Raw genomic sequence first — 26,055 nt, 5'->3', positions numbered from 1 at the left:
TTCTGTCACATGGCTTTTATTCCAGCATAATTCAAAGTCATAGCAGTAGCAGAGGCCCTGATTCAGCAAGGTACCTAAGTGGGTGCCTATATTTAAATAAGTAAATAGTGTTATATACTGTAGTGGGATTACTTGTTTGATTAGAATTAGGCATTTCCCTCAAGTTCTTTTGTGGAGCTGAGACCAAAAGGAGCAAGCCCAGCAGCTGGCCGTGTRCTTGTGAGACATTTCCTAAAGGAAGTGCTATCGGAGTATTAATTACAATAGTCGCACCCCTTGGAAGAAAGAAAACAGCTTTTTTGTTTACTATTGTAAATGTTAACATTATTGTTGCCTTTCCAATTATAGGCTTAAGTGCTAGAGTCAATACAAAAATATTTCCAAAGTATCTATGAACCTTCAGTTTTAAGTAACACTTTTACAAAGATAAAAACTTACCAATCTTCTCATCTGGTCAACAGAAGAGTCACAGATGACAAAACAAAATTTAGAAACGTATTTCTGTCAGGACTGTATTTCTGATTACTGGAACTTCCCAAAAGGCTCGAAACCCAGCTACTGCTTTTATTTTTTGAGAATTTTTTGTGCTTCATACAAAGTCAATTCAATTAGTATGTACTGTTACACTTTGAGGCAGTAGCACAACACTACTACATTGGTTAGCCTGTAGGCTTTCCAGTGAAAGTATTTTCATTTCTAAAATCAGTTTTACAGATTCTAGCTGACTTTATGGTATCACTTAGAAGACCGTTTTAAGATCAGAAATGCCAAATGATGGCAAAAATGGTTTGTGGATTTCCTTCTGGCCTTGTGACTGGAAATACACTCTCTAATTGTGTTAATGTAATGCCTGTGATTTGGCTTTTTTTGAAATGTAGCCTTGGTTTTCTTGAATGTTTCAGCATTTCTTAAATTGCTAAAATGTTCTACTGAAGGCAGTGTATCTGCTTCGGCAGTTTGGAGGTCTCAGGGTCTAAACGTAGGAGCCCTGCGTGGATCTGAGCTTTGCCTGTTGACAGTGATGTGGTGGGGAAGAATGTACATGGAAGTATTTCTTGTGAGCACATGAAGAGCAAATGCAGAAAAAAATTCCAGTGACAACAGACTTTTTTCTAATCATCAATTAAATATTACAGATTTAGCCATTGAATTTATTTTGGTTGAATGGAAAATGCATGCTTTCAGCTTCAAAGAGAGAATCTGATAATGACTGGAAAGTGTCTGTAGGATACTTCTGGAGGTGTGTTTTGTGATTTAAAAATTGCAGAACTGGAGAAACACTTTCTTGTATTGCACTTGTAGCCTTGTATGCTTCTACCAATATTTTCCCCATCTGGCCTGAGTAGAAGAATTCACTGAATTTTACTGTTAACACCAATCTCCTCTGGGTGTTTTTTCCAGTTGCTTTTTCTTAATGATGTTTTTTTGAAAATTCTGTCAAACCAGGCTTATTTTTATGAGAAAAGAAAGCAGTTACTGCTCCTTTAAAGCTTTCCTGAAGGTTTTTGTTTGTTGGAGCAGGGGGGAAGGGGAGAGTTGTTGGGTTTGGGTTTTTTTTTTTTTTTTTCTCCAGTATTCTCTATTTCTATGTCATTTGTAAGTACCTTTGTTGATCCCCACACCTGCAAACATGTGCCTTTTGAAAAGGGATGTATAATAGACTGTCTGTTCTGTCTTCTATTTTAATTTTGGTAAATGTAAATAGTTTATAAATCTGTTCCTGATATTCTACCAAGTTCATGTGCTAGCAGTCAGTAACATATTTATTTCATAAGAATGCTGGAAAGTTCATCTAACCTGTCAGACTAGTAAAGATGGAGTGGGTTCTAAATTAATGTTCGTTGCTATGCTTGACAGATGCCAGAAGAAAAACGATGTAATCTGTTATAATCCTCCTGTCCAATATCAAAATAGCCTCTGCTCAGAAACAATTTATATTTCTTTTCTCTAGCCTTTATATGGCTGTTCAATTCCCTCACATGTACAGCAGATTAAGCTATTCAGCGAGGGTGATCATGGGCCATCATACCTATTTCACTTAGGTCTAGCATTTAAATTTAAAGGAGAATGTTCAGTGTAAAGACATGTGGTTGGGTTCTTGCATTTTTAATAAGAATTTGCTTTATAAAATGATTATAAAACATTTATTTTTGTAAAGTGTTTTTTTTAGTTTGCGTTTTGCAAGAGATTAAAAAAAATCTGTTTTATGCTAACATACTCTCTGTAGCTCGTATAGTACATATGAAAGTGCTGCTAACCTAGCTTTGCTGTGCAAGCAGAGTGAAAAACAATATGTAAATAAGCATCATAAACAAGTCTGAGAGGAAGAATTGTTTCAGTTAAAACAGTCTAAATTGCTTAATGCTGTCTGTAATCAAACCAGTTTTCAGGTGAGATTGTTTAATTGAATATAATGTATTTTATGCTATTCCAAAATTTAAATTTATCAGCTGGTTTTAACATTTTTCTTGCCTAAAGTTCCAGTTTCTTTATTCTTCTGACTTCATTTTCTCCTTCCTTACCCTTCTCTGCATTCCTTTTCCTCCACTTCCCTCCTTATTTATTTTAAATGAAATAATAGCATTGCTTTCCTTTGACTCTCTAATTTCAAGCTCACTGACTCGTTTTTGTAATTTCCATTTATCTTAATGTCTTTACAACTCCTCCTATGTGTGTGGCCTAAGCTTAAGCATGGAAGTAGGTGCCAGAAACTTCACATTCAAATTTCTGTTCAAACATTCACTCCCTCTTAAGACAAGCCCTAACAGCCTTGCCAGAGCCTATGGGAAGACTTTGTCTCTGCTACTACCATTTTGTTTCTCAGGARTAGTGTTAGCCCCAGGAATCTTGCTGTGAAGTTGGCTAAAGCTTTTCATTTTGAAGCTTTTCAGAAAGGGCAATATTCTATTTTGTGGAAAAAGAAAAATCAGAGAAAAGAGCTCTTTGTTCATCATGAAAATGTTAACATCTTTATTTTCTTCTTTCTTGTTCTCATTTGAGTGTATTTTGACTTCATTTGATGCAGAAGACTTAACAACATTTCCTTTTTCCTATTTGTTGGTAATTGTCCAAAACACCTTCAACTTCCACTAACTTGCAATAAGCAAAATCAAAAACGACATTGACTCAGTTTTTCTAGATTTGTTTTCAACAATTACAAGTAATGAAAAAAGAGATGATTTGGGGAAGAAAGCAATATTTCTGGGGGTAGGAAAGAAACTTTTTTCATGTTAATAGAGGGATATCAAACAAATTGGGCATGGAAAATAATTTTCTACTTGCTGTATTTCAAGAAATTTACCAGGGAATTTTTTGTAATCAATTTATTCAATAACTTCCCAAATAATTTGAAAGAAAACAAATTGTAGGTTGTGAAGTTTGCAGATGACGCAAGTATATGATTTGGTAAATGTTGATGACAGCAGATCTTGTTCTCCAAAGTGTTTTAAAAGGGCCAGATAGAAAGCTCTCTGATTACAGAAAAAAATATAAGCATCACTTACCATGTAGATGAGAATATTGGAGAAACGGACTAAATTGTCCTTGTTGATAGTCTGCTGAACCTAAACTTCCAGAGCGAAGTGATGGCTGGGAGAGAGAAAGTGATTCTTGACTGTATAAATAGCAGAGTACATGTACTCTGTGGGTAAACTTTAGTTACTCAAGTAGTGGTTCTAGTTGAAGTGTCCATGGTTTATTATGAAAAAGATGCTGACAAACTGGAAAGGCCTGAGAGGCGCTACAAACAGTTTGGTATCTGGAAAGCTTCCCTCACGTAATGAAACTGTAAGGAGCTCAATAGCATTTAGTTTGTCTAAGAGAAGGTTTAAAAGTGATGGGATTACAGTTTGAGGCATGGATCTGCCTTGGTATATAATTGCTAGGGGAAATGAGAGTTAAGTGCTTCATGTCAAAGTAGACCTGTGACTTGAAAAAGGTATTTGAAGTAGAGGACTTTTTAATCTGTCCAGCACAGGTTGATCCCATAGCTGAGAGATAAAGCTTGACACATTCAGACTAGTAAGGAAGCCTAATTTTTAGCAGTGAACATAATTAACCTGGAAAAGTCTTATTTACAAATGTGGTAGATTTTCCATTGCTTGATGTTTTTTAATCAGAACGTCGTGTCTTTCAGTCAGGTGTTTCAGGCTTGATGCAGGTCTCCCTTGGTGAAATTTCATGATCTAGTTTATGCAGGAGACCAGCTTCAATAATCATAATAGTATGTATATGCAGAAAAATACTGCTCAAAACATCTKTATTTTTAGCTGTCATCTTTTTAATTACCACTTGGAAGCTGGAACAGAGAATAAACCAATACTAGCTAACCTATGGCTCTTTGCAGGTGTACAATAAAAGTTTCATAAACTGCTACTGATCTGAGGATGTGGTTTTAGATTCCCTGTAATGTACTGAAACTTCATGAAGATTTTGGTCCTGCACGTCTATATTTGATAGGTTTATTAGACTTACAGTTTTCCTCTCATTCACATTCTTCAGGGAGGCTCTCACAGCTGTATTTTAAAGTACTGGGATGATCAGGTTTTTGTTAGCAATCTCTCTCTTCCTGCAGGTTTGAAATATTCTCTTTGAAGGTCACCACTGAATGCATTGCTATGTTGGCACTAAATAAAATTGGAAAATCATGAAGTCAAAAGCAAATGAGGTGTGATTTCCTAGAGAGGAGCACTATTTTTTTCAGAGAGGGATAAAAGGCAGTGGTGGGGAATCGGAATTACATCCCAGAATGCCGCAGTAAAGAAGCTAGCAAGACAGTAAAGGCTAAAATGACATTGCCTAAGTGAGGACTCCAGTGGAGAGTGAACTGTATCATCAATCCCAAAGCAAAAACATATCATTTTAAGGAAAACTGTTTTGGAAATGCGGGAAGGAGATGTCACAAGTGGTGTCATTAAACCTGGAGAGATGGATATATGAATAGATCAGGCTTAGCTATTAACACCATGTCAATAAAGCTAAACGTAGAATCTTTTGGCCTCTTAGCACCCCAGAACATCTTTCAAGTTGAGCATTGCTTTCTCCTGCCATTATAAATTGCCACATAAAATGGCTGCAGTTTCTGAGTTAATCTGAAGAGAAGCAGAGTTGAAAATAAGTAATGTTAGCCTAATGTGGTAGTAAAGATGGTTTGACCGTTCAGGGAGTGATCTGCCCTAGAGGAGGGAGATGGCAAATTGAGGGAGAGCGCCAGCCTATCTCGTAACGCCCAGGCTCTGGAYTGCGAGAAAAATAAATTCTGGCATGTTGGAAATGACTGTTTCTAAATGGTCAAAACATTCGCAGGGGAGAGAAGAAGGAAGGGTTGACATCTAGATGTGTAGGTATGATGTTGTTTGAGTTGAACCAACCACTTGTGTTCAGCCAACTGTTCCTGTTTCTGAGATTGCTGATTAAATTCCCTGTTCCCAAACAATCGGCAGCAGATACATTGTAAGAGGGACGTACAGCGTCGCAGTGGCTAGTTTCAGTTTGGTGAGTTTTGCGCCTGGTCAGTCTTACCAAAACGCGTACGTTTGTTTCCCGGCGCTTTTGTAGTGCTTACAGCCCATTTCATCTAATAGGGCACATTCCCCCTCCGGTGCGTGCATGCCAGAGGTGGGGCTGGTTCCTGGAGGAAGGAGGGGATGGGACCGGCTGTTAATTCGCAGGTTCCAAGGGATCGTTAGAGAGAACAAAGACAGAGGAAGCAGACTTAACGCTAAGCAGAGATGCTGCGAGGGCCTTTTGAAGGTGTAATTGTTTTTAATTGTCTTGTTCTGGTTTTAGAGATAGTTGGAAAAGATCTCTCAAACCATGTGCCTTGATTTGCTCCTCTGAATTGGTTTGCTTGGCTGTAACCCCTCACGTATATTAACTAACCTGGGTTTGAGTGCTTCTGCTTACGTGTGTCTACTTTTTCAAGATCTGTCTGTGAGTAACACTGGGGAAAATGAACATTTGTCTTTCTCATAATGATCTCTAACCTTTCCCGTACAAATATACTGATTAAAAATTTGGGCCAAAAATCTGCTCCTGATTCAGACACCACCTGTCCTAGTATTACAGAAAGGTCAAAACAAATTTTCAGCAGCAGAGCAACGGAAAGCATTAGAAAATCACATAAAGGAAGGTTTATTCAGAAGATACAGAATGGGATCTACTGTAACTTGATTTTAATCTTATTTATTTAAAGAATAAGAATTATACTAATGAGGGTAGGCAGAACAGTAGAGAAGAGCAGCAAGGCAATCAAGGAGAAAAGATCCCTCTACCTTAGCTGAAGATTAGCCTGTCGATGTTGGATGCACTGATGTATATGAGAAAAGGGAATGTCTAACAAAACTAGCAATAGAAAGATGACAAGCAGTTGGGAGGCCTGGCTTCTAATCTTCATTTTGACTGTACATTTCTTACTCCGGGCAAGTTATTTAATATTTCTGGTTTTTTGTTTTTGTTTTTTTTTAATCCATAAAATGAAAGTACTTCTGCCTAAATATGTAAAGAAGCAGATGTAAGAATTTGTGAATGACTGCCTTTATAGTGAAGAAGTYCATGGAAGCAAGTTGGAGGGCAGAGGTGTTTTCTCTTATCCTAGGATTATGCTTTGCTCTTTCTCTTCCGAGTAATCAGAGTAATTGAAAAGTAGATTTGAAACTTTTTTTTTCCCCACCAGTAACTCAGACCTTGGATGCTGTCAGAGCAGTGGGCATATCTGGGTATAGGAATGCCTCAGGCACACTGTGTCCTGTTTCATGAACGTAGTTGTGGTCCTGTGTCCTGAAGACCCCTTTTTAGGGAGGAGAGGGAGTGCCCTGTGACCAGTCAACAAGTTTGAAGGCATTTTGTTGTTAAGGGTTGTTGTTAAGAGTTTTTAGAGCTAATATTTGGCACACTTGAATCTGTGAACTCTAGGTGTGTTACTAGACTCTGGTTAGTAGTGTCCTATCCCTGGGTATCTAAAATAACACACGTGGTTTGAGAAGCATGGGATTGAAGATTCTGCTTTTCATGAGATTCATCTTCCTACTTTAACAAGTGGAGAGCTGAACTCCCCTCTGAGTGCTGGTGGGCTGATCCAGCAAGGCTATGTGGGTAGTTAAGCACAGGCCTAACTTTGGATGTGCTGAACTGGGGACAGCATGCTCAGTGCCTGGCATGGTAAAGCACTCCAGCAATGCACTGCTCCAGGAAAGCTTAAGTCAAGGGGGAACTCTACAGAGACAAGCTTTAATAATACAAATGTAGCACAAGTATGAAAAAAAAAGTCCCTGGTGAGCCTGTACATACTATTGGTCTTTATTCTCACTTCTTAGCAAAGGCATAAAAATTGAGAGGTGTAGAATAGTGTGGCTAACTAATCATCATTTATAACAGCTTTTAATAGCACAGATTGTCCTGTAGAAGAAACTAAAAAACCTCTAGAATATAATTATTGGAAGTATAACAACAAGCCACTAATGATAGAATAGCATGCGCATATGAATGCATTGAAAAAAAGGGAATTTTTTAGCATAAATATTAGATGTCTTACATATTTCCCAAGAATTAATTTGAATTGTGAATGCCATAGTTTTAATAACTGTGTTCACTGCATCTCTGAATGAAGACTCAGCTAGACAATGTGGCATTATGTCACATCGTAAGAATATGTGTGGCACAGTTACATTAGYTTTCCTGTGTTTTTTTAACATGGGAGTGACAGATTGTGTGTGGTCCTATAAACTTTTCCTCTTTGGAGGGTTTGTGGACGGTATATTATACAGTGTTCCCAAACTTGTCATTACTGACTGTTATGTGATGTAAATGATGATGGGGGGGGAGGGAACCCTAAACGTGGTGGGGGGTTGGCAACACGAAGTGATAAGCTGTGTCATCAAGAGCCTGATGAGCAAGACCCAGCCTGTTCTCCAGTCCCAAGTACAGTGGGTGGCACCAAGTGCCACATGTTGGTGTGTGGTACCATGTATATGTTGCTCTAGGCTGGAGAAGATAATCTTGACTCCTGCAGGGAAAATAAAACAGTTTTATTCTAAACAATCCAAGAAGCGTGTTTTCTGCAAAGTGATATTTCATGCTATGAACTTTACTCATTCAGTGTCAGTCATTTTGCTTCAGTCGAGGAACCCTTTAAAACTGGGCCCTGACTAAGGGTATAGAGCCACAAAAACTTGCTTCAGTGGTGAAGTGGACTGTAGTCATTCCTACTTGCTTTTTCCTGCCTGTTAACCATAATTCATTGCCCCTTCATTTGTGCTGGTACAAATCACTGCACTGTAAACTGGATCACTGTGTTTTACTGATGGAAACTTTTCCTTCCCCTTGCATCTTTTTTTTTCCAAGACTGGCCCTACAGAGAGCTCTGCTAGCCTGAGCTAGGTGTGGGAAAAGATAGCTGAGGTGGAGGAGGAAGGTGTGGAAATTTCTAATGCTGCTTCTGCTAACAAAGTCAGTGTGTTGTAGAACTACACCCTAAAGCAAAAGGTTCAGGAATGTAGAAACACTAGAATATAAACTGTGAAAGGGTGTGTGAAATTGCTTCCAGGTTTAGGTTTGTTTTATGCTGGAAAGTAAAGTTTTTATATGCTTTTTTTTCTTTTCTTGATTTGTCGATTTAAGATGCTTATCTGTTGAACCACCTTCTTTCAGTTTTGGTGTGTGTGATGGAATTTCATAGCAAATGATTGTGGATTCCTCATTTTTGTTCAGGGAATCTTGACTCTGAGCAGCTGAAAGGGGAATTAAAGTTTAGTCAGACTGTTTTTAGTATTTTTTGTGTATATCAATGTGTATTTAACTCAAATGCCTAATGCACATTTGGCATAAAACCTTGCTTTTCAAAAGACTTACTGAGACATGCTTATTCCTGCACGCATGTGGCTTAAGGCAGTAGTGGCAGCAGTACCAATCTATGTCTAAATCTTTTCTCCAAATCCAGACAGAATATCACTAAAATAAAAATAATTGTGTTTTTTCCTTTTATTTAAACAACTTTCAGTTCATCTCTTCGTACAAATACAGCAGTAAGGGCTTGTGTCTTTATAAATAAAAAGCTAAATATTTAAAATTGAATGAAGAAGTTTTTTTGAGGTATTTAGATCACTTCATTGCAAAACAGAGCATTTCAGATATTATATATTGGTATGACCTTTTTTTTCTTTTTTTTTCAGCTTGTGATAAGCAATGCAGGAAGCGAGGTCTGTCATTAATATCCCCTAATGTTTTCCTTGATGTGATTCTGCTTTTCAGTTGCATGTAACGCAAAGGTTTTGGTTAAAATGTTCTCTGCTGGATGTGCTTCAGGATGATTTTTAAGAATCGGAAAAAAATTGGTTCCCCTTATTGCAAAGATGGACTCCAAAAAAAAATTTTCCAGGGTAAATTGACAATAAGGGGAAACAAGACTTGGGACCTCTGAGTTTTAAAATGGAATAGCAGGTGTTGCCTTGGCAATGATAATATGCCTATTGTCCCCTTTCTAAAATTTCTTCTGAATTTGTCTGCAAACTCTCTTTAAATGTGTTCAGTGAAGATTTGTTAAATCTCTTGGCTGAGGTTTGTGATGAATCCATCTGCCCTGAGTATGCTCTGTTCAATCACAATTCTCCRTGTAAGGACAAGGGGTACCTTCTAGCTGCCAGATACTGCTGTGGCAATGAATGCTGACATGGAAGATGCATCAGCTATGCTATCATTTTTCCAGCAGAAAATGATACATATGCACAGAAAGCTTGATTTATTTATTTATTTATTTTCAGTTGCAAGAGCAGCCCTAGTTGTGCTATGTGCTGTTTCTGAATGCTTGAGTTTGAAAACCTCAGTATGACTTGAAATAGGTATTTTGCTTCCATCTTCTGCTTGTGGGGCATGGCTTTTTCAGTTGCAATATATGAAGAGTATGGGCTGTGATTTAGAAATTGTGTTCTTCTGCTGTTTAAATTAATGCTATTTTGTGTTTCAATTGAATGATACTATGTTGGCTCTCAGGAAGAATTGAGTAATGCAGGTCCTCAGTGTTACAAAATCTTTGTTTTTCAGTCTTGAAAACGGAGGAAATGAAGCCATAAATTTAAAGAGCAATCAGAAGGAAAGCACAACTATTCCTACACTGCTGACGGTATGATTTTTATTTACTAATTTTTGATTGAGCTAAAGCACGTCACATCTGCTTGTGCCTTTTTTCCAGTTTTCTGGTGTTGGATTTATTTATGTATTGTGGTGCAGCACCTGATTACTATATTCTGGGTTAAGGTCCACATTATGCTAGCTAGGTATTACTACACATGCAGAAGACAGAGACTGTCCTGGCTTGAGGTTCTTGAAGCAAATTTCATGCCTGTAGTCAGATTAAAGAAGTGGGAGTCTAGTGCTAAGTCAAATGCAGTCAGCAAGCTGAAGAAAGAAGCCATGTATTTTTATCAAATGATAGTTTCAAGCATTCTCCGAAAGTACTATTTCTGTATAACTGATGTATAACAAGCAAGGGCTTGTCTGAAGTTCCGCTGGTTGCCAGCCAAAGCACCATAAGATCTTCCTGCTGAAACACATGTGCATGTTGGCTGTTGTTCTTCATCAGTGATTCATGTTAATCATGCTTGTCTTGTCCTTTAAGCATTTTACTGCAAAAAGGAGTTGTGGTTCTAAGCAGTTAAGGCTTTCTCCTGCAAGCTATTTGACATCATATGATGGCTGCCCATAAAGCTGTGTTCAGATTTAGTCAAAAATCATAAGTACTTACATTCAGGACAGGGTCTGGCAGTACAGCCTTCTTACTAGTTTGTGACATCATGTCCTGCATGGAGCCATTTTGGCGATTCATTCATCAGGCACTTTTGCTCAGTTATTTATTCCTTTTCCTAGAAGTAGTAGTTTAATGCAGATAATATTGTGGAGGTCTCCTCAATAAGGGCTTGACTGAGTCCATCAGACTTATTTGTGGATGTGGTAGGCTTCTTAGCAGACTGAATCTGAGATTTCTGTCATGTGTCAAATCTGTTAGTGCTGGCTGCTAAGTATATGGAGAAAGAATTGGTCTTTTTCCTTGTATGGCTTACAGGGTCTGTCTAGTCAGCTCTTCAGTATCTGGGGATWTTTTGGTTGGGTTTTGCCAGAGGTGGCGCATTGCAGTTGCCGCTACGCAGACCCAGCTTGATCTGACAGGGTTATTAGCTCAAGTACAATTCCACGTTGAATGTAGTTAATCTGCATCAAGGCGAGAAACAGTGCGGTGACGTTTGTTTGGAAGCCCAGTGGATTCAAGCCAGCCCGGTTGGTACTGAACTCCTGGAGCATACCACTGAATGCCTTCCTGTTATCATAAATAATGGGCTAGTGACTTTATGGCTTGAGACACATGCAGAAAGGATCCTGATAAACCAGATGAGATTCTACTATAATAAAAGCAATTTTTCTGCAATTAAAAAGATTCTTATTTTTCTATGTTAGATTAGTGAAAAACTCTGAAGCAGATTTACCTTTTGAAGAAGGAGGTTTTGATTGGGGAAGGGAAATCATTTAGCATATATGCTGAATGTATGGGACACACTGAATGTATAGGTCTTAAGGAAGAGCTTAAAAGGAAGTATGAAGAGAGCTAGGTTTCAGGGAACAAGCAGGATGCGTAGATGGAGTAAAGGGAGCATAGCAGGTTTAAGTGACCTAAGAGTATCTCCTCTCTTGGAAAAAAAAACCCTAAATCTCATTTGTTTTTTAATGGAAAAGCCCAAATTCAGAAGCTTTCCTAATGAATCTAAATTCATTGCAGTCAAATTTGCTCAGAACTTGTTGTGGTTTTGTAATATTATACTAAAAATTGGTGCCATTATAAATGCTGTGCGTTTTTGTTCCAAGTATCTGATCTCTCTTCTTTGTCTTGCCATTGCAACTTTTTATTAAATTATATTGTCTTTATGTTCACCAATCTAAAGTGTTACAACATGCATTACATTATCTTTGAAATAATGCCTTGTGTTTGTAGAGGCTTTATAAGAAAGGTACACTTTTCATACTGCTGTTTAAATGTATTGAGAGCTTTCTGTCTAACTTACCTCCCTCTTTCTTAAGCTGATTAAAAAAAACATTCTGATATACTTTAAAAGTTTGGTATACATAGTAATGAATACTGGTAGCACTATTATTTTATATCTTTTGTGTAATGAAATCACAAATAGAGTCAAAAGTGATTTAGAGAAAGTAGAGTGTTGTTTTTTATTTTTTTTCACCTACCACTCAACCCCTCCACCTCTTTTTTTTTTTTTTTTTAACTGAACTATGTTCCTACTTTAAATCATATCATGTGGATGGTGACTAAAAGTTGATACTATATTGTGTCCGTCTGTGAGTCAGTTAAAGATCTATCATGTTTCTGGTAGGCTTATGTGCTATGATTTTTGTATGTTTATTGACAGTCTCAGCAGGAGGCTGGGGTGAAATAGTGGGAGAGTTGGAAGTCTCTGTGGCTTTACAGTAAAGGTTAACAGTAACTGCCTGGGTGAGTTGAGCTGAGAAACATGCTGAGCTACTGTAGCTCGTTGGCTATTCTGAGGACTTTAGTTATCAGTTCTGTACTTTACACCCACTTTTTTTCCCTGTGATGAAATGTTTAGCTCGTCAAGGGAGGAAAAGATATTTTAATATTCATCTTATGAAAATCCAAAGTCTGTTTTTTATTTCTGTGCTGAGGTGACTTTATCAGTCACCATTTGATCACTCTCGCGAAAATATTGCAGAAATGTATTTGCCATGTCTGTAATTCACTGCCAGAAAGTACACTGTGGCCTGCTGCTGGATTTTTACAGATTTTGTTTTGCTTCTGTCTCTTTGAATTAGAGCAGTAAACACTCTTTTTGAGTAAATGCTCCATTTGAATGGCGTGATTGTTGAGCACATGGCTCTGTGGATATAGTTTCTGAACTTCATGTTTAGTGTTCTCAGTATCTGCATTGCATAGTGTCCAGTACATATTAGTATATCATTAACTTCACTTTTGGTACAACAAGGACTTTGTTTTTAAAAGGCATATTGCAACAGTGTTTCCTCCAAAAATACGTGCATACATCTCTAGCAGCTTCTGGTAATGCTCTTAAAACTGTGGTTTACAGCTGTAATGTAGATCTAGTTGACCTCTGTGCAACAGTTGCTAATTGAGCTAACACTACTGCTGGAGAATGACTTATTAGTACAGTATTGAAGAAATCACACAAAACATTGCTGGACGTGCTTGCGCTGCAAATCTAACCTGGGCTCCTATCTGTATTTATGACACTGTAGCTGTAGCAACGATGATTGATGCTTGGGTTCGCTTAAAGAGTAGTGAATCGTTTAGGTCCCAGGCTTGCCCTGTCTCTGATTCTCTGCTCAGCTGATGCTTTGCAGTGATAATGTAGGGAAAATCATTTGCCTGCTGATTATCCCTGAATATCCTTCCCATAACAGTGCATGGAAGAAAAAACACATGCTATCAAAACTGATTTGGAAAGAGTTCTTGAGCATTCCAGCACAAGAACTGCAGTATGAGCTCTGCGAGGCAAGTGTGAAAGTTTGAGAAAGGAGGTACAAATATGATATACAAAATGTATACTTCAGACTTCAATATTTCAATAACATAAAATATTTGTAAAGTGATCCATATGCTCAAGCCTGGGTGCTGGTCACCTAGATTAACCAAATAGATACATAGTCTCAACCTCCAAAGAAAATGTGGGGACGGAAAGTGCTGCAAAGGTTATCTAGTCCACTCCTTTGCCCCAAGGTGAGATCGTTGCATGTATGTCATAGCTGAAAGAAGTTTGTCTAACTTGTTCTTGAAGACCTCCAGGGATGGAGATCTCTAAGATCTCTGCAACTTCATCCGACAACTGTTCCACCACTTTCATAATTAACTTGTAATTAACAAGTCCTTTTCTTAACATCTAATCTCAAAATTCCTTGCTGCAAATTAAAGCTTTTCCTAATTGTCCTGTGACAAGTACTACTGTGTACTATGAACATGAAGAAGAGATTATTCTGTAGCCCTACTTTCTCACATTAATTTCATTTCCAGGTAACATAAAGGTGGCTGTATTTAAACAGTAGATATAGTATTAAAATTTGATGACAAGGAGTGCAATTATGTGAGAAGATGGAGCCAGAAGATCCTCTTGGAGGTGCAACAATAGGACAAGAGGCAATGGATGCAAGTTGGAACATGAGAAATTCCAATTAGCTATAAGGATTTTTCATTTTTGCTTTCTTTTTCCATAAGTGTGGTCAAATATTGGAACAGGATGGCCAAAGAAGTTGTGGAATCCTCATCCTTAACGTGACTGAATGAGACCCTGCTCTAATTGGAGCTGCTTTGAGCAGGAGGTTAGACATGACCTCCTCAGGTTCCTTCCAACCTAATCTATTCCGTGATTCAATATTGCATCAGTTTTGGGCCAGTGTGTGAATTCACATTTTAAAAAATGTTCCAAGAACTTAGTAAAAATATATAGCTGTCCTTTGAGAATGTCCCTAATTCTGACTTTATCATTAGTTTTAAGTTCTAAAAAAAGTTGGAAATCAAAATTATGCCTAGTGTCCTAGTTAACTACATACTTTTCTATAGTATGGTTTTGTTTCATATTGGCTTTATGTAGGCTACCTATGTAATGTCTTCTGAGCCTTTGTGTGAATGCTTCCTGAACGCCTCTCTTTTAGTCCTAATAATTAGAAATCAGAGAGAGGAATTCTTTCACTTTGGGGAATTAAGGGAGACAGAATATTAACTGCCAACCATGAATTTTAAAAAATGGAGAGTTACTTTTAAAAACTGTTTCTGTTGCTGCCCAAAACAGTGAATGAAAGACAAAACCAAAATGTTTTTGGCATTTGTATATTTAGGATTTATCTTCTGGATCTCAAAAACAAATCTCTATCTCTTTAGACATTCTTTTAAATGAAATTTTATAGGGGAGTACATAGAATCTTCTGTTTTCCCGGGACACTTTGTTAAATTAATAGTAAAACTGGAAGAGCTGAGTTGGTTTGGTAAGACATTTCAGGATCATCCTTTCTAAAAATCTTGGTAAATTTCTCTATCATATTCAATATTTTAGAAAGGATGATCCTGAAATTTTTTCTGCTACTTCAGTTCTGCAAAGAAGGGTTCTCGAGCAGAAAACTTTGTTTCAGGATGGATGGAAAACAAATGTGCAAAACCTTGCCAAGTCCAGCACAGAAAACCCCCAAGGAGACAGATGAGAAGCAGAAGTGTGGCATCAGAAGCTATAGCTGCCAGTAGAATATAACCATGAGAGGAAATCACATCTTCTTGCCCCATCCCCAGTGTTCCACCTGCTTGGGTACACTTTGTGCATAGAAAAGGTGAATTTCACCTTTATTTTATAATTTGTTTTCAAGTGTCAGGGATTTTTCAATTAAAACAGAATAAAAATCATTTAATGTTCAAAACATATTCATTAAAAGGCAATGGAAAAGTAATATTAGGAGGATTTAGAAGAATGAACATAAACAAGAAAGGCAATTTAATTCTGTTCTCTCTGGTTCTCATACTAGATTTAGCAGTATTAAAGAATCTTTCACATGTTAAGAAATGAGTACCAATTCTTAATCTTTAATCAGAGCTTTACAGTAGCATCAGGAGAAAATTCAGAAGGGAGAAATTTTGGAGCAACTGTTCACATTATATAAGCAGAACTTTTACTATACAAGTAACTTAGAAGAAACTTTATTTCAAATTGTACCTCCTTTGTCTCTTTCATTTAAGGTCTTCATCCTTATCACCCTGCTTTTGGTTCTCTCCCCTGCCTCCCTTGTTGGGTGAAGATGAGCCTGGCTATTCCTTCAGCTTTGGTGCTCACTCTAGGTGAACACTAGTTTCAGAGCATGCTTGTTTCATCTTTTTGTTGTGTGTTTATAGCATTTGGCAGATGAAATCTGTGTTAGGACTCCTAAGTGTTTAAGAATTCAAATGAATAAACAAATTTTAGAAGTCCCAGTGCTCAACTTTCAACAAAGGCCGCTTTGTTTCAAAATGTTAAGTAGTCAATGAATTTAAATAGGTGTATTTAAAAAATGCAAAACTGATATAGTTTAACTAAAAATCTCTTCCTGTTGTTTAACCTTTACTCCTGATTATGAAGATGCCATGATTTCATTAGTTTTTTAGTTACTCTTGTCATCTGGTGTTGTCATGACCTGATCTAGTTTTCATGTCAAAACAAGCAGGGGGAGGAGGATGTGGAAGGAAAACTTTGCAGTATAAAAAAAGCCAAAAGATTTAGAGGTTCAAAGCATTGGTTATTTGTGGAGATACAGAACTCACCTTTAATTAAAAAGAAAAAAAAGGCAATCTCTGTTAATCTTTGTTTGCTTTTTCCAATTATTTAAAAGCTGTTAAAACTAAATAGTTTCTGAAAATGGTGGAGATCCTTGCATCAACCCCTCCACCATTCTGACTCCTGTCTTGAATGCTTTGACAGCTTGTTTTTTAAATCCATCTTTCTCATGGACACTAGCAGCAGTGCACTCTTAGGAGTTCTCTGCTTATCATGTATTTCACTATCGGATAGTACTTTTTCCTGAATTTTTCTTAATATAAAGACAGTTTTTTTCTTTAACCAGATTAACTTAGATTATTTTTTTAATCAGTTTTCCACCAGGAAATAAAGACTTTCAGTATGTCGTATCTGCAGTTGTTTGAGAATGCCTATCTGCTTTTCCTTACACTGGTTGAAAAAACAAAAGCTTATTTCATGTGAGAATTTAACATGCCTCAGTGTGTCCCACTCATTGCAAAACAAGTGGGAGACTGCATCAAAGATGCTTTCCTTTCCCAGAGAAGGGAAATCTGCTGAAAATCGTACAGTAGCTACACATTGTGGGACTGTACCAATCTGCCAGCAACTCAAGCTATTTTGGGGTGGATTTTATTCAACATACAAAATTTACGTACTGTAAAGCTGTTCAAAATGAATTAGACTAAAATTCAATGTGATGCTCATAAATTGTTAAAGGAAATGCAGGTGTCTTAGCTATGTTGAAAGGTCAAAGCTAAGGCTAGAAACTTTGTTAATTTTCCAGTATTTGAAGTAGCGATGCTTGAGCGTGCTACTGTGTACACCCAACAGCTACTTTAATCCAAAATTCTTAAATTATTTCTATATGCTAGTGAATGGAAATTCTGAAGTAATGCTATGACCATCTCTCAAAGGAGGAAATTGAGATGTTGAGGTTAAATGACTTATAAAGGTCCCTGGTGTGAATCAATAAAAATCCTAAAATACTGATGGCAGACAATACCTCTAATAAGACATATGCGGTTAAAATGTACAAGCATATCCATTCAATATACGGAATGTTCTTCATCAACAGCTTCCAGTGTAGTAAAACAAATAGTCTGTGAGAGATCTTCATGCTGCTGTCTAGAGTTTCTGCTTCATAATGAGTATTCGTTCATGGTGAGTGAGATCTGCAATGTCTCGCTGCTGTGGCTGGAAGCTAGTTCTTTGTTCATGAAGATCTATGTTTAATGCTGCTAATGTTTTCATTTCGTTCACTTGTTAGGACAATAAAAGAGATTGTATTTTGGCAGATTGACATAAACCCTGCCAAACTGGAACCTCTGGCAATTTGAACTTTTGCCACTCTGTTGCTGAGAGAAGGCAACTACCAGAGCTGTTCTTTACAGTTTGTATTAAATACTGGGCAGACCTGGCAAAGCAGTCCCTCCTCAAGGTGCTGCTGAGCCACCAGAGCTGTTCACAGCAGCAGCAAGCCCTCTGCCTGATTGCATATGTACAATTAGGTTTTTGGGCGTATGTCTGTGTTACAGTCAGAAGTAGATTACAGTGTGGAAAACATACCTAGTCTGCTGTTCAATAAATTAGCTCAGATAGCAATCACGCTTGAAACATGACATCATGGACTTGTCATCCAAGTCCATGCTGCTGATGCTTCTCTGCAGTGGTTACTCAAGTAAGATGAGACCACCCCACCCCACTGCACAATAGATGCAACTTCAGTTCTTATTGCTGTCTCTTCGGTCACCTGATTTAAGTCATAATCTTGTTTTACACTCTGCTGAGTTTCCCCTCTGCACTAGCCTGGTTGCCTGTGGGGTTACAGGATCACTGGGTAATTCTGGTTGGAAGGGACCCCAGGATGTCGTCCAGTCCAACCTCCCGCTGAAAGTAGGGTCAGCCATGAGGTCAAAGCAGGTTACTTAAGACTTGCCCAGGAAAGTTTTGAGTAACAAATTGTTAGAGAAATAGAAGCTAATTCTAAAAGCTTTATGAAGTAGGTCAGAAGCAGGAAACCTCATAAAGAATGGGAAAGGGAAGGCAAAGGAGAAGGTTGATGACAGTCCACATTATAAAAGGAGCACTTGGAAAGACAATACCATGGCAGGAAAGCTTAATTCTCTCTTTAGGTCAGTAAGGACCTCAAAGGAGATCTAGGAGTCTTTTACCCTTTTACCCTTTTGTACCCTTTTACTCTAGGAGTCTTGTTTGTGTGTGGTAAGTCTGAGAAACTGTTCAGGCTGCTGTGACACTGGAAGAGATTTTTTTTTTTTTTTAATGATGAAATGAAGCATAACTAATACCAGGATCAGCAGTACTCCTCTAGTGCTCTAAATATCAGACTGCTCAAGTACTGAGCTGCGGCACAGATGCAACCTCTCTGTCAAGATGAGCTAAAGCCCCCAGTATTGAAAACAGTGAGGTATACTGGGGAAGGAATCACTTTACGTACGCATATACCCTGCTCCCTTTCCTTTTTACAAACACATACGCCCTTTACAAACACATATACCCTGCTCTCTTTCCCTTTTTCCAAAGCATTTGCTGGTGGCTTCCCTCAGAGACAATCTCAGAGAGAAGCATGGGAAATAATAAGTGCCAAGCTACCTTGATACTGCCTTGTGGCATTGCCTTTAGACTGCTACGTTCTTCAGGCTCTTGTGCCTGAAGGCTCCTGCTCTGTTAAAGGCTTACTGGATTTACAGATCATGTGCTTTAGTCTCATTTATTTGAATATGTCATTTTCTTAAAATACATACTTTAAAATCTGGAGCAAGAACGGGGGGTTTGTTGTTGTTGTTGTTTGTTTCTGTGGTGCCTAAAGAATGACTTAAACTGTGGGTTGGGACATCATGTGCAAATGATAAAACACCAATAGCTGAGACTGTCTTCTATAGCAAAAACGAAGTGGAGCAGTGGGGAAAATCTACATGGAGAGTAGGATTGATTACATTCAAGGGAGGAAAGAAGGATTTGCATAGCTTCTGTGTTGGGACTTAACAGCCACACATATCTGAAAGTAAGCATAGTGTAAATGTTCTTCAGGGCTTTTTTTGTGCAAGACACTATTTATGGTTAAAGGTATGGAAAGACCCTTTCATATTAAAACTTCCTGTTCTTTTGATTTACCAGAAGTTAAGTAAGGAAAGGAAGATTAAAGAGGAAGGAAAGACTAAACAGATTTGCGTTTCTGGAAATAGAGACTACAAAACAGCTTTTCATGCGGAACGTGAATTATGCTTGTAAATGAGAGCACTGTCTTTATAGGCTTTCTGTCTCAGAGCTGCTGTGGAAGAATATCACATGCAGAGATTTAGCTGTGATTGAAGTCCCAGTTCCTAATTGGGGGATGGGGGGGGGAGAAAGCACTAGTTACAGAATATAAATCTCCTAATGAAAAAAAGAAATGGAGGAATGAAGATGAGATGATATTAAACTGTTAAGCTGAACATAATGCTTTCTTTTGTAGTTACTGCATTTAGCTGTTAAATTCATAGGTATTGTACTAATTAATATAATCTATAATCTATAGTAATTAATATAAATGTCTATCATCTAGAATAGCTATATTTGCAGAGCATACAATAGGGTTTCTATGCATTTTTTCGGCACTGAAATATTCTTTGAAAGCTACAGCTGACAAATTTATGTGAATGATATTAACCACAGAACAAGGGATAAATACCCTCCCTCCCTTCAAGTTAAATCGAAAACTGGTATTAAACAATGATGAGCTATTAATCGAAGTGAAGGAAGGAACTATGGCAGTAGAACTTTGTGAAGTTGATTACAGTATATCATTCATATATTATCAAACTTAGGAATTAAATTTTTTTGTTTCTATTTTATATTTTCTTATGTAAAATACTTAGTTTCTGCAAGATGAACTTAATTGTTCAAGACATTCATCCTGGGTTTGCATGCTCCTTGGATAATTTGTCTAATGCTAAATACACCAGCACTATGGTACTCCCGTAAGCTGCACTGGCTTTTGCTTCATTTCCAGGGATAGGTTTGGGTAGAGTAGACTTATAAAGTGGTGAATCCCTGAATTACTACAAGGATGACTACATCCATTTGTGATACCTCTGCAATTCATTAGTGCAGTATGTGGGGAAATAGGTGGGATTTGTTGCAGATGGGATGAAGAAAGGCTAGAGTATAGGACTTAGCACACCTTCAGAAGTGCACTAGATGTTTAACATGGTTGTTTAAGCACAGCACCTTATTTGAAGGAAAAAAGTACAGGTTGTATGGATTACTGAAGCACAAATTAGTGCCATTCTATTTCTATCCTCACACAAACAACTTCATTTTCAACACAGCTGAGGAAGAAAAGCATGCTACCAATCTTATCACTTAATATCAAGCAGTTGCATCTACTCTTTGTATGAAAGAGGTGACAAAATACTGCTTGAAGGCTGAAGACCACCGTCCCAGTATTGCTAAGTATTGTTTGCATATTTTTAAGAAAATGGTGTTCCCCCAAAATACAAAAGGTGTTTGTTAACATGCTCTTTTCATCATTAGCATGAACCTTACATGGACTGTTAACATAAAATGAGCAGTAGGCTTATTTGTTGCTTGAAACAAACATATTTTCAAATTGAGATGGAATTAATGAGCTAATGAAAGTAGTAACTTGCTGCTTGGATAGAGTGGATAGGCATTATCCAATTTGGAACAGTTACAGTTGTTCTTATCCAAAGGTATTGCTGACACAACCACAATTTTTGCAGGACTTCTTATTCATGTTCTCCCTTCCCACTCCTGCTGAGCAGAACAGATTTAATCTAAGCAAAGTTGGGCTAATTTTATTCTGTTTTAATAAATTGGTTTGAAACAGGGATTTAAATGACAAGGGTAGTACTATAAAGATAATCTAGACCACTATGCATATGGCACCCAATATGAAGGGTGAGGATGGAGAAGACTTTGGGGGGGGGGGGACGGGATGGGACACACAGTGTCCCCAGAAAATTTGGGCCCATGGGAAAAAGCATTTGCAAATTGTGAAGCAAAAAAACCCAAAAGATTTTAATATGTGGTCTTTATGAATCCAGATAGTGAAATTGCATCATCTTTTTGAGCAGGTGGGTTTGGCAGAAGTAGCATGGGCTTGGGCAGTAGCTCTTGGATCTGTAAGAGAAGCTCAAGCCAAGGAAATTCGAGGGTATGAACTGATGAGGACTAGAGCTTGCTTTGCCTGTGTGGGTAGATGCTTAGCTGAGTTGAAGGAAGAAGTGAAAAGGTGGTTTAAAAGAGGTGAAGCCCTGCATTAGAATTAGTTGTTTTCAGAATGGGCTATAAACAGCTGATACGGAGTTCAGAAGGTCTTGGGTAGAGGGGAAGTAACGTGTAGGACTTCAGCTCTGTGGCAAACTTTGCAGTTGGAGTGTGGTGGAAGACTGCGGATGGATGTGAAAACAGTTGTGCAATTACTTAGGGAGCTGAAGGAAAGCTGGCCAGGGGGGAAGCGTGGGGTTGCTAGGGACCGTGGATAAGACTAATCTTTGGCATGTGAATTTAGTTTTTATCCAAATTCTGTTCTTGATTTTTTTTTTTGGGGGGGGGGGGAAGGTGAAGGTTATCTTACACTTAAGGCTATGTTATATTTGTGTCTTGCTACAGCATATTTGTACATTTTGCAAGCTGTAAACTGTATTCATCTTGCAAGCATGTGTAGATTTGTTCTGTGAATCTGGGCTTTTTGAGCAGGTTAGGGTCTGAAATACTTTACGGTATGCCTGAACTGGTCCCAGAGTATAACCTGAAAGAACAAGAGCCTAAGTCTGTCTGTCRGTTTGTGAAATTCCTTCTACTTGCTCAGCGCACAGTAGGGCCAGACAGTGTCCTCTTTGCAGGTGAATGATGGCTGACTCCAAGCAGTAAGAAAAGTTGAAAGTTTCAGATACAATAGATGAATTGACTGTCTGTGTGCTTACATGCCAGTGTACTATTTCCCTTGTATGATCTTTCGAGAAAGAACTGTTCAAAGTGACTGGAATTTTTTTTATTAAGTTCTGGTTTAGGCCTGAATGTCCTAATCTCCCTGTGACTGGACGTACATGTAAGTAAATAATATTGAATGTGTCCTTGTGTTAAATAAGAAATAGAAACCCTCTGCTTGCCTGTAATACCATTCTGTGAAAAATTGCTCCTTGCTTCCTCTTTTTTTTTCCTACAAGCTGAAGTGATTGTTGTTCTCCTGTCCTACAATGCTTTACTTCCACAATAGCTGCTTAGCAAATCTTCTAGCCTGTGTTCATTTTTTTGTAGAATAGGGATCTTTTTAATATATAAAGGCAGGTGCCCATTTCAAAGAGAAGAGAGCACTTTAAACTACAGATCTGCAGAAAGGAATGCAGTGCGTCGGAGCAAATTAAGGAGTTTTGGAACATGTGAAAATGACACTCATGTTCTCTATCTACTTCTTGTATTTATTTTAGGTTTGTCAAAATGAGGAGAAGAACCATTCCACGGAAGAACTTAGCAATTCTGAAATCCATGAGGAGTTAAAAAAGGCTAATAGTCTTCCTAGTTTGACACCTGGAACCAAAACAGCAGATAAAGACAAGCAACCCAGAGAAGGTTTTTTTCAGTTTCTTGGAAGCTTATTTAATATTGCATCAAAATCTTCTTTGGTAGAATCTAAACCGTCTACCTTCCAAGATGAACCTGACAGATGTGAAAAGGATTTACAGAACAGAAATACCCTTCCGGAGGACAGTCATCCAAAGAATCTGAAAATTGAAGAGCCTCTCTGTTCTACAGCTAGAACAAAAGAGGATTCTGTAAATAAAGATGGCACCATCTTAAACAACATTGGGAAAGATATCTCACAGGATCTGCGAGGAGGCCGGAAACGATCTGCAGATGTGCTAAAGTAAGTTTTATAAATTAGCATTAAATATGTCAATGTTTATGTGTGTGTGCAGAGCTAGAGTGACTGAGTTCTGCTGAGTATATGGCAGATGACTGTCATTTCTAAAGATGATTTGGGATGTCACTGACCTGACCTTGTGGAAAACTCCAGTAGTGACTACCTTAAAGAAATGTCGAGAAGCCAACTGCAACAAATACAATTATGAAGTTTTTCTAGAACTGTCCTGGCCATGGATAGGCCTGGTGTGTAGATCCTTTCTAAGTGTTAAGAAAGGAAAGATATGACATTCAGAAGTACATCCACTATTGTAATCTGTGAAAAAAGTGCAAAGAGAGTTTGTTTCCTTCCGTATTGTGGGCTAAATAAAGGTCAGAATGTTTGACTGCCTTTTTATATCTCATTAGTTCTGTATTTTTGCTTCTGCAAATAAGGATTCTGCATTTTTAAATCATCTTTCATGGTTCATTTGACTTGGTGATTTTTGCTTCTGTATTTTGTTTCTCTTTGTTCTTTGGGCTTTTCTGTCATCTAAAGAAGGTTATATRAAATACTCAGCTAGCCTAAGATGGTACATCCTTAACAGTCCTGTAATATTTCCAAAAAACATTTCCAAAAATTTGGTGCCAAGGGCATTAATGTATGTTTGAGAGTAGAAAAGCGAAAAAAAMCCCTATATATTACATTATTTATAGTATTTTAGTTTAGTATTTATTTTTGGTTTATAGTATAGTAAAACACTGTATATTACAAAATCTTTCTGGCCATGGCATAAACATAGATAATAGTATTTCAAAAGTATTTGCAGMTGTTACATTGATTATTTGGGTATATGTGGGCCAGAGTAGCTTAAGTATGGTGTGTATGTGTACGATACCTGTCCGGTTTTTGGCTGCAGCGTAGAACATGAACTGGCCCACAGACAATGACTCTGTAAGTAATCTTTACTCAGATTTTCAGTACTGTTCAGGATATTTATTTCAAACTTTAAGCCAAAAATAATAGTTTGGGGTATCTAATAATTCAACTGCAGTGCTCCTGCAGTTGGTAAAGGGGAAAGCATATCCTGGATTTCAGAATGGGAAGATGTACTGAAAAGGAACCTTTTATTAAGTTTTAAAGTTAAATATATTGAGTGTTGGTCAAATTATCTATGGCATGTGAAGTGTTTTATCTCCATCTAGGAGGTCAGAGATTCCCAGAGTAGCTGCTTAATGAATTTTTCTGCCATATCAAGGGTGACCCCCAGCAGTATGTCCCTATCACCCAGTGAACTGATGATTTGGGGCATCTGTTATTCACCTTTATATTATAGAGGCTGAGACTGTGATGATCAGCATTTGAAAAGGGGACATGGCACCTATTCAGGTGAACCTAAACCAATACTGCCAGCCTGAAAACTGGCTGAATTTTCACCAAAAATACTGCACCCTATGTAATACCCTCTGTAATTTATAATAATAATGTCTGTGTTCTCTTCAGTACGTTTTGGTTTTTGGTAGCATGGTTGACCAGCTTTTATTAAGAATTCTTACTGTAGTAGCACAYATCTGACCAGCACTTTTTCGAAACTCTGTGTTGCAGCCCAGGGCCACTTCATTGATCCAATGTGTAAGAAAATTTCTCTTTCTTTTAGTTGTTATCTGGAGAGGCCTAGCATGCATTATATTATTCAGAAGAGACAAAATTATATTATTCAGTATAGTCTATTTACCAGTGCGTCTAGTTCCTGAACAAACTGTGTATTTCTTAAAACCTGTTCAACAGTCTGGCTTGCTCCATCAGTCTCTTGCTGCTGTTTGCTGCTTCTGTTGTGTACTCTGGAAATGGACAGTCAGGTTGCGTGCCATTATGCCAGGGGCTGTGCGGATATATAATAAAATGCAGCTCTTGCCTCAAAGAGAGCTTTAGTCAAAAAAAACCAATAGACATTAATGKKTTTTTTTTCCTTTTTCCTTCACTCTGTGTAATCTCTTCCGTATCATATCTCAGCATACTTTCTCCTTCATTTTCTTCAGTTTGCTTCTTCCACTCTCTCCACCCACACTTTTGATTATATTACTTAGCTTACAATGGCAGTGTGTCCTCTGCCCAAATCTCTTTTCTTACTCTTTTCCCCAACAAAGTCAGTCTGTTTATATGCTGTACTCTTCTAACTTACCTTCAGTATCTCCTGCCTATTCAGACGAATATGAATCTTGGGGATTCAACTGAAAGCCCAATATGTGCTGAACTAAACATGGCAATCAGAGCCTGCAAAGGCTGAGTGGATGAGAAAAAGCCAAGGGCAGCATTTAAGAGGTCAGTCTTTCCCTTTTCTCCCCATCCCTTGGATGGTGCAGGAGGGAGCTGCCATGCATATTTCCCTCCAGGCAGAAATCACTGACTTCTGCTGGCTTTCCACAGTGTACGAATGGGCTTGCTTTGATTTTCCATTTTATTGATGCCTACAGGTCTGTGAATAGAAGCAGTGGAAGTGGGAGATGTGCTGGGACTTTTTTTTCATTTTATACCAATGCATTTGAGCAGGTCTTGAGCGGTAACTGATGAGATGCTGGGCAGTCTATATGCACACTTGAAAAAGTCAGATTATTTTAGCCTTCATTCGCTTCTCCTGAATTCTTCTTCAGAACAATGCGGATTAATAAATCATGTGTTGGAAAAAAAAAAAAAAACTTGCAGACTTGGAAAGGTATGGGTATTAGCTCAGTAAAGAGACTTTCTTTCTTTGTGCAAGTAATTTGTGAGTTATTTTGGTTTTGTTTAAATCAAAGTTGTAGTAAGCATTTTCAATTGACCATACTTTAATGTTGTCCTGTATTGTTAGATAACATAGGCAAAGCAGTGCAGAATTTTGTCTGTATAGTTTATCTGTCTCCTAGTCAGGCAGGC

The 26,055-nt window shown here is 37.9% G+C and overlaps 1 protein-coding gene across 1 annotated transcript in view; it reads left to right on the top strand.

Moving 5' to 3' along the window:
- Positions 1-3,689: 3,689 nt before the first annotated feature.
- The window catches only part of LOC112977548, a 39,675-nt gene continuing 17,309 nt past the window's right edge, over positions 3,690-26,055 (top strand). Inside the window, exons 1-3 of the mRNA XM_026090022.1 lie at positions 3,690-3,775; positions 10,036-10,114; positions 22,730-23,166. Of these exons, the coding sequence (XP_025945807.1) occupies positions 3,690-3,775; positions 10,036-10,114; positions 22,730-23,166 (602 nt within the window). The remainder of the gene's footprint in view (positions 3,776-10,035; positions 10,115-22,729; positions 23,167-26,055) is intronic.

This window comes from Apteryx rowi, unplaced genomic scaffold (assembly GCF_003343035.1).
Source record: "Apteryx rowi isolate R43461 unplaced genomic scaffold, aptRow1 scaffold_844, whole genome shotgun sequence".
Taxonomy (NCBI): Eukaryota; Metazoa; Chordata; class Aves; order Apterygiformes; family Apterygidae; genus Apteryx; species Apteryx rowi.
The sequence above is the reverse complement of the archived record's forward strand: the minus strand, read 5'-3'. Positions and strand labels throughout refer to the sequence as shown.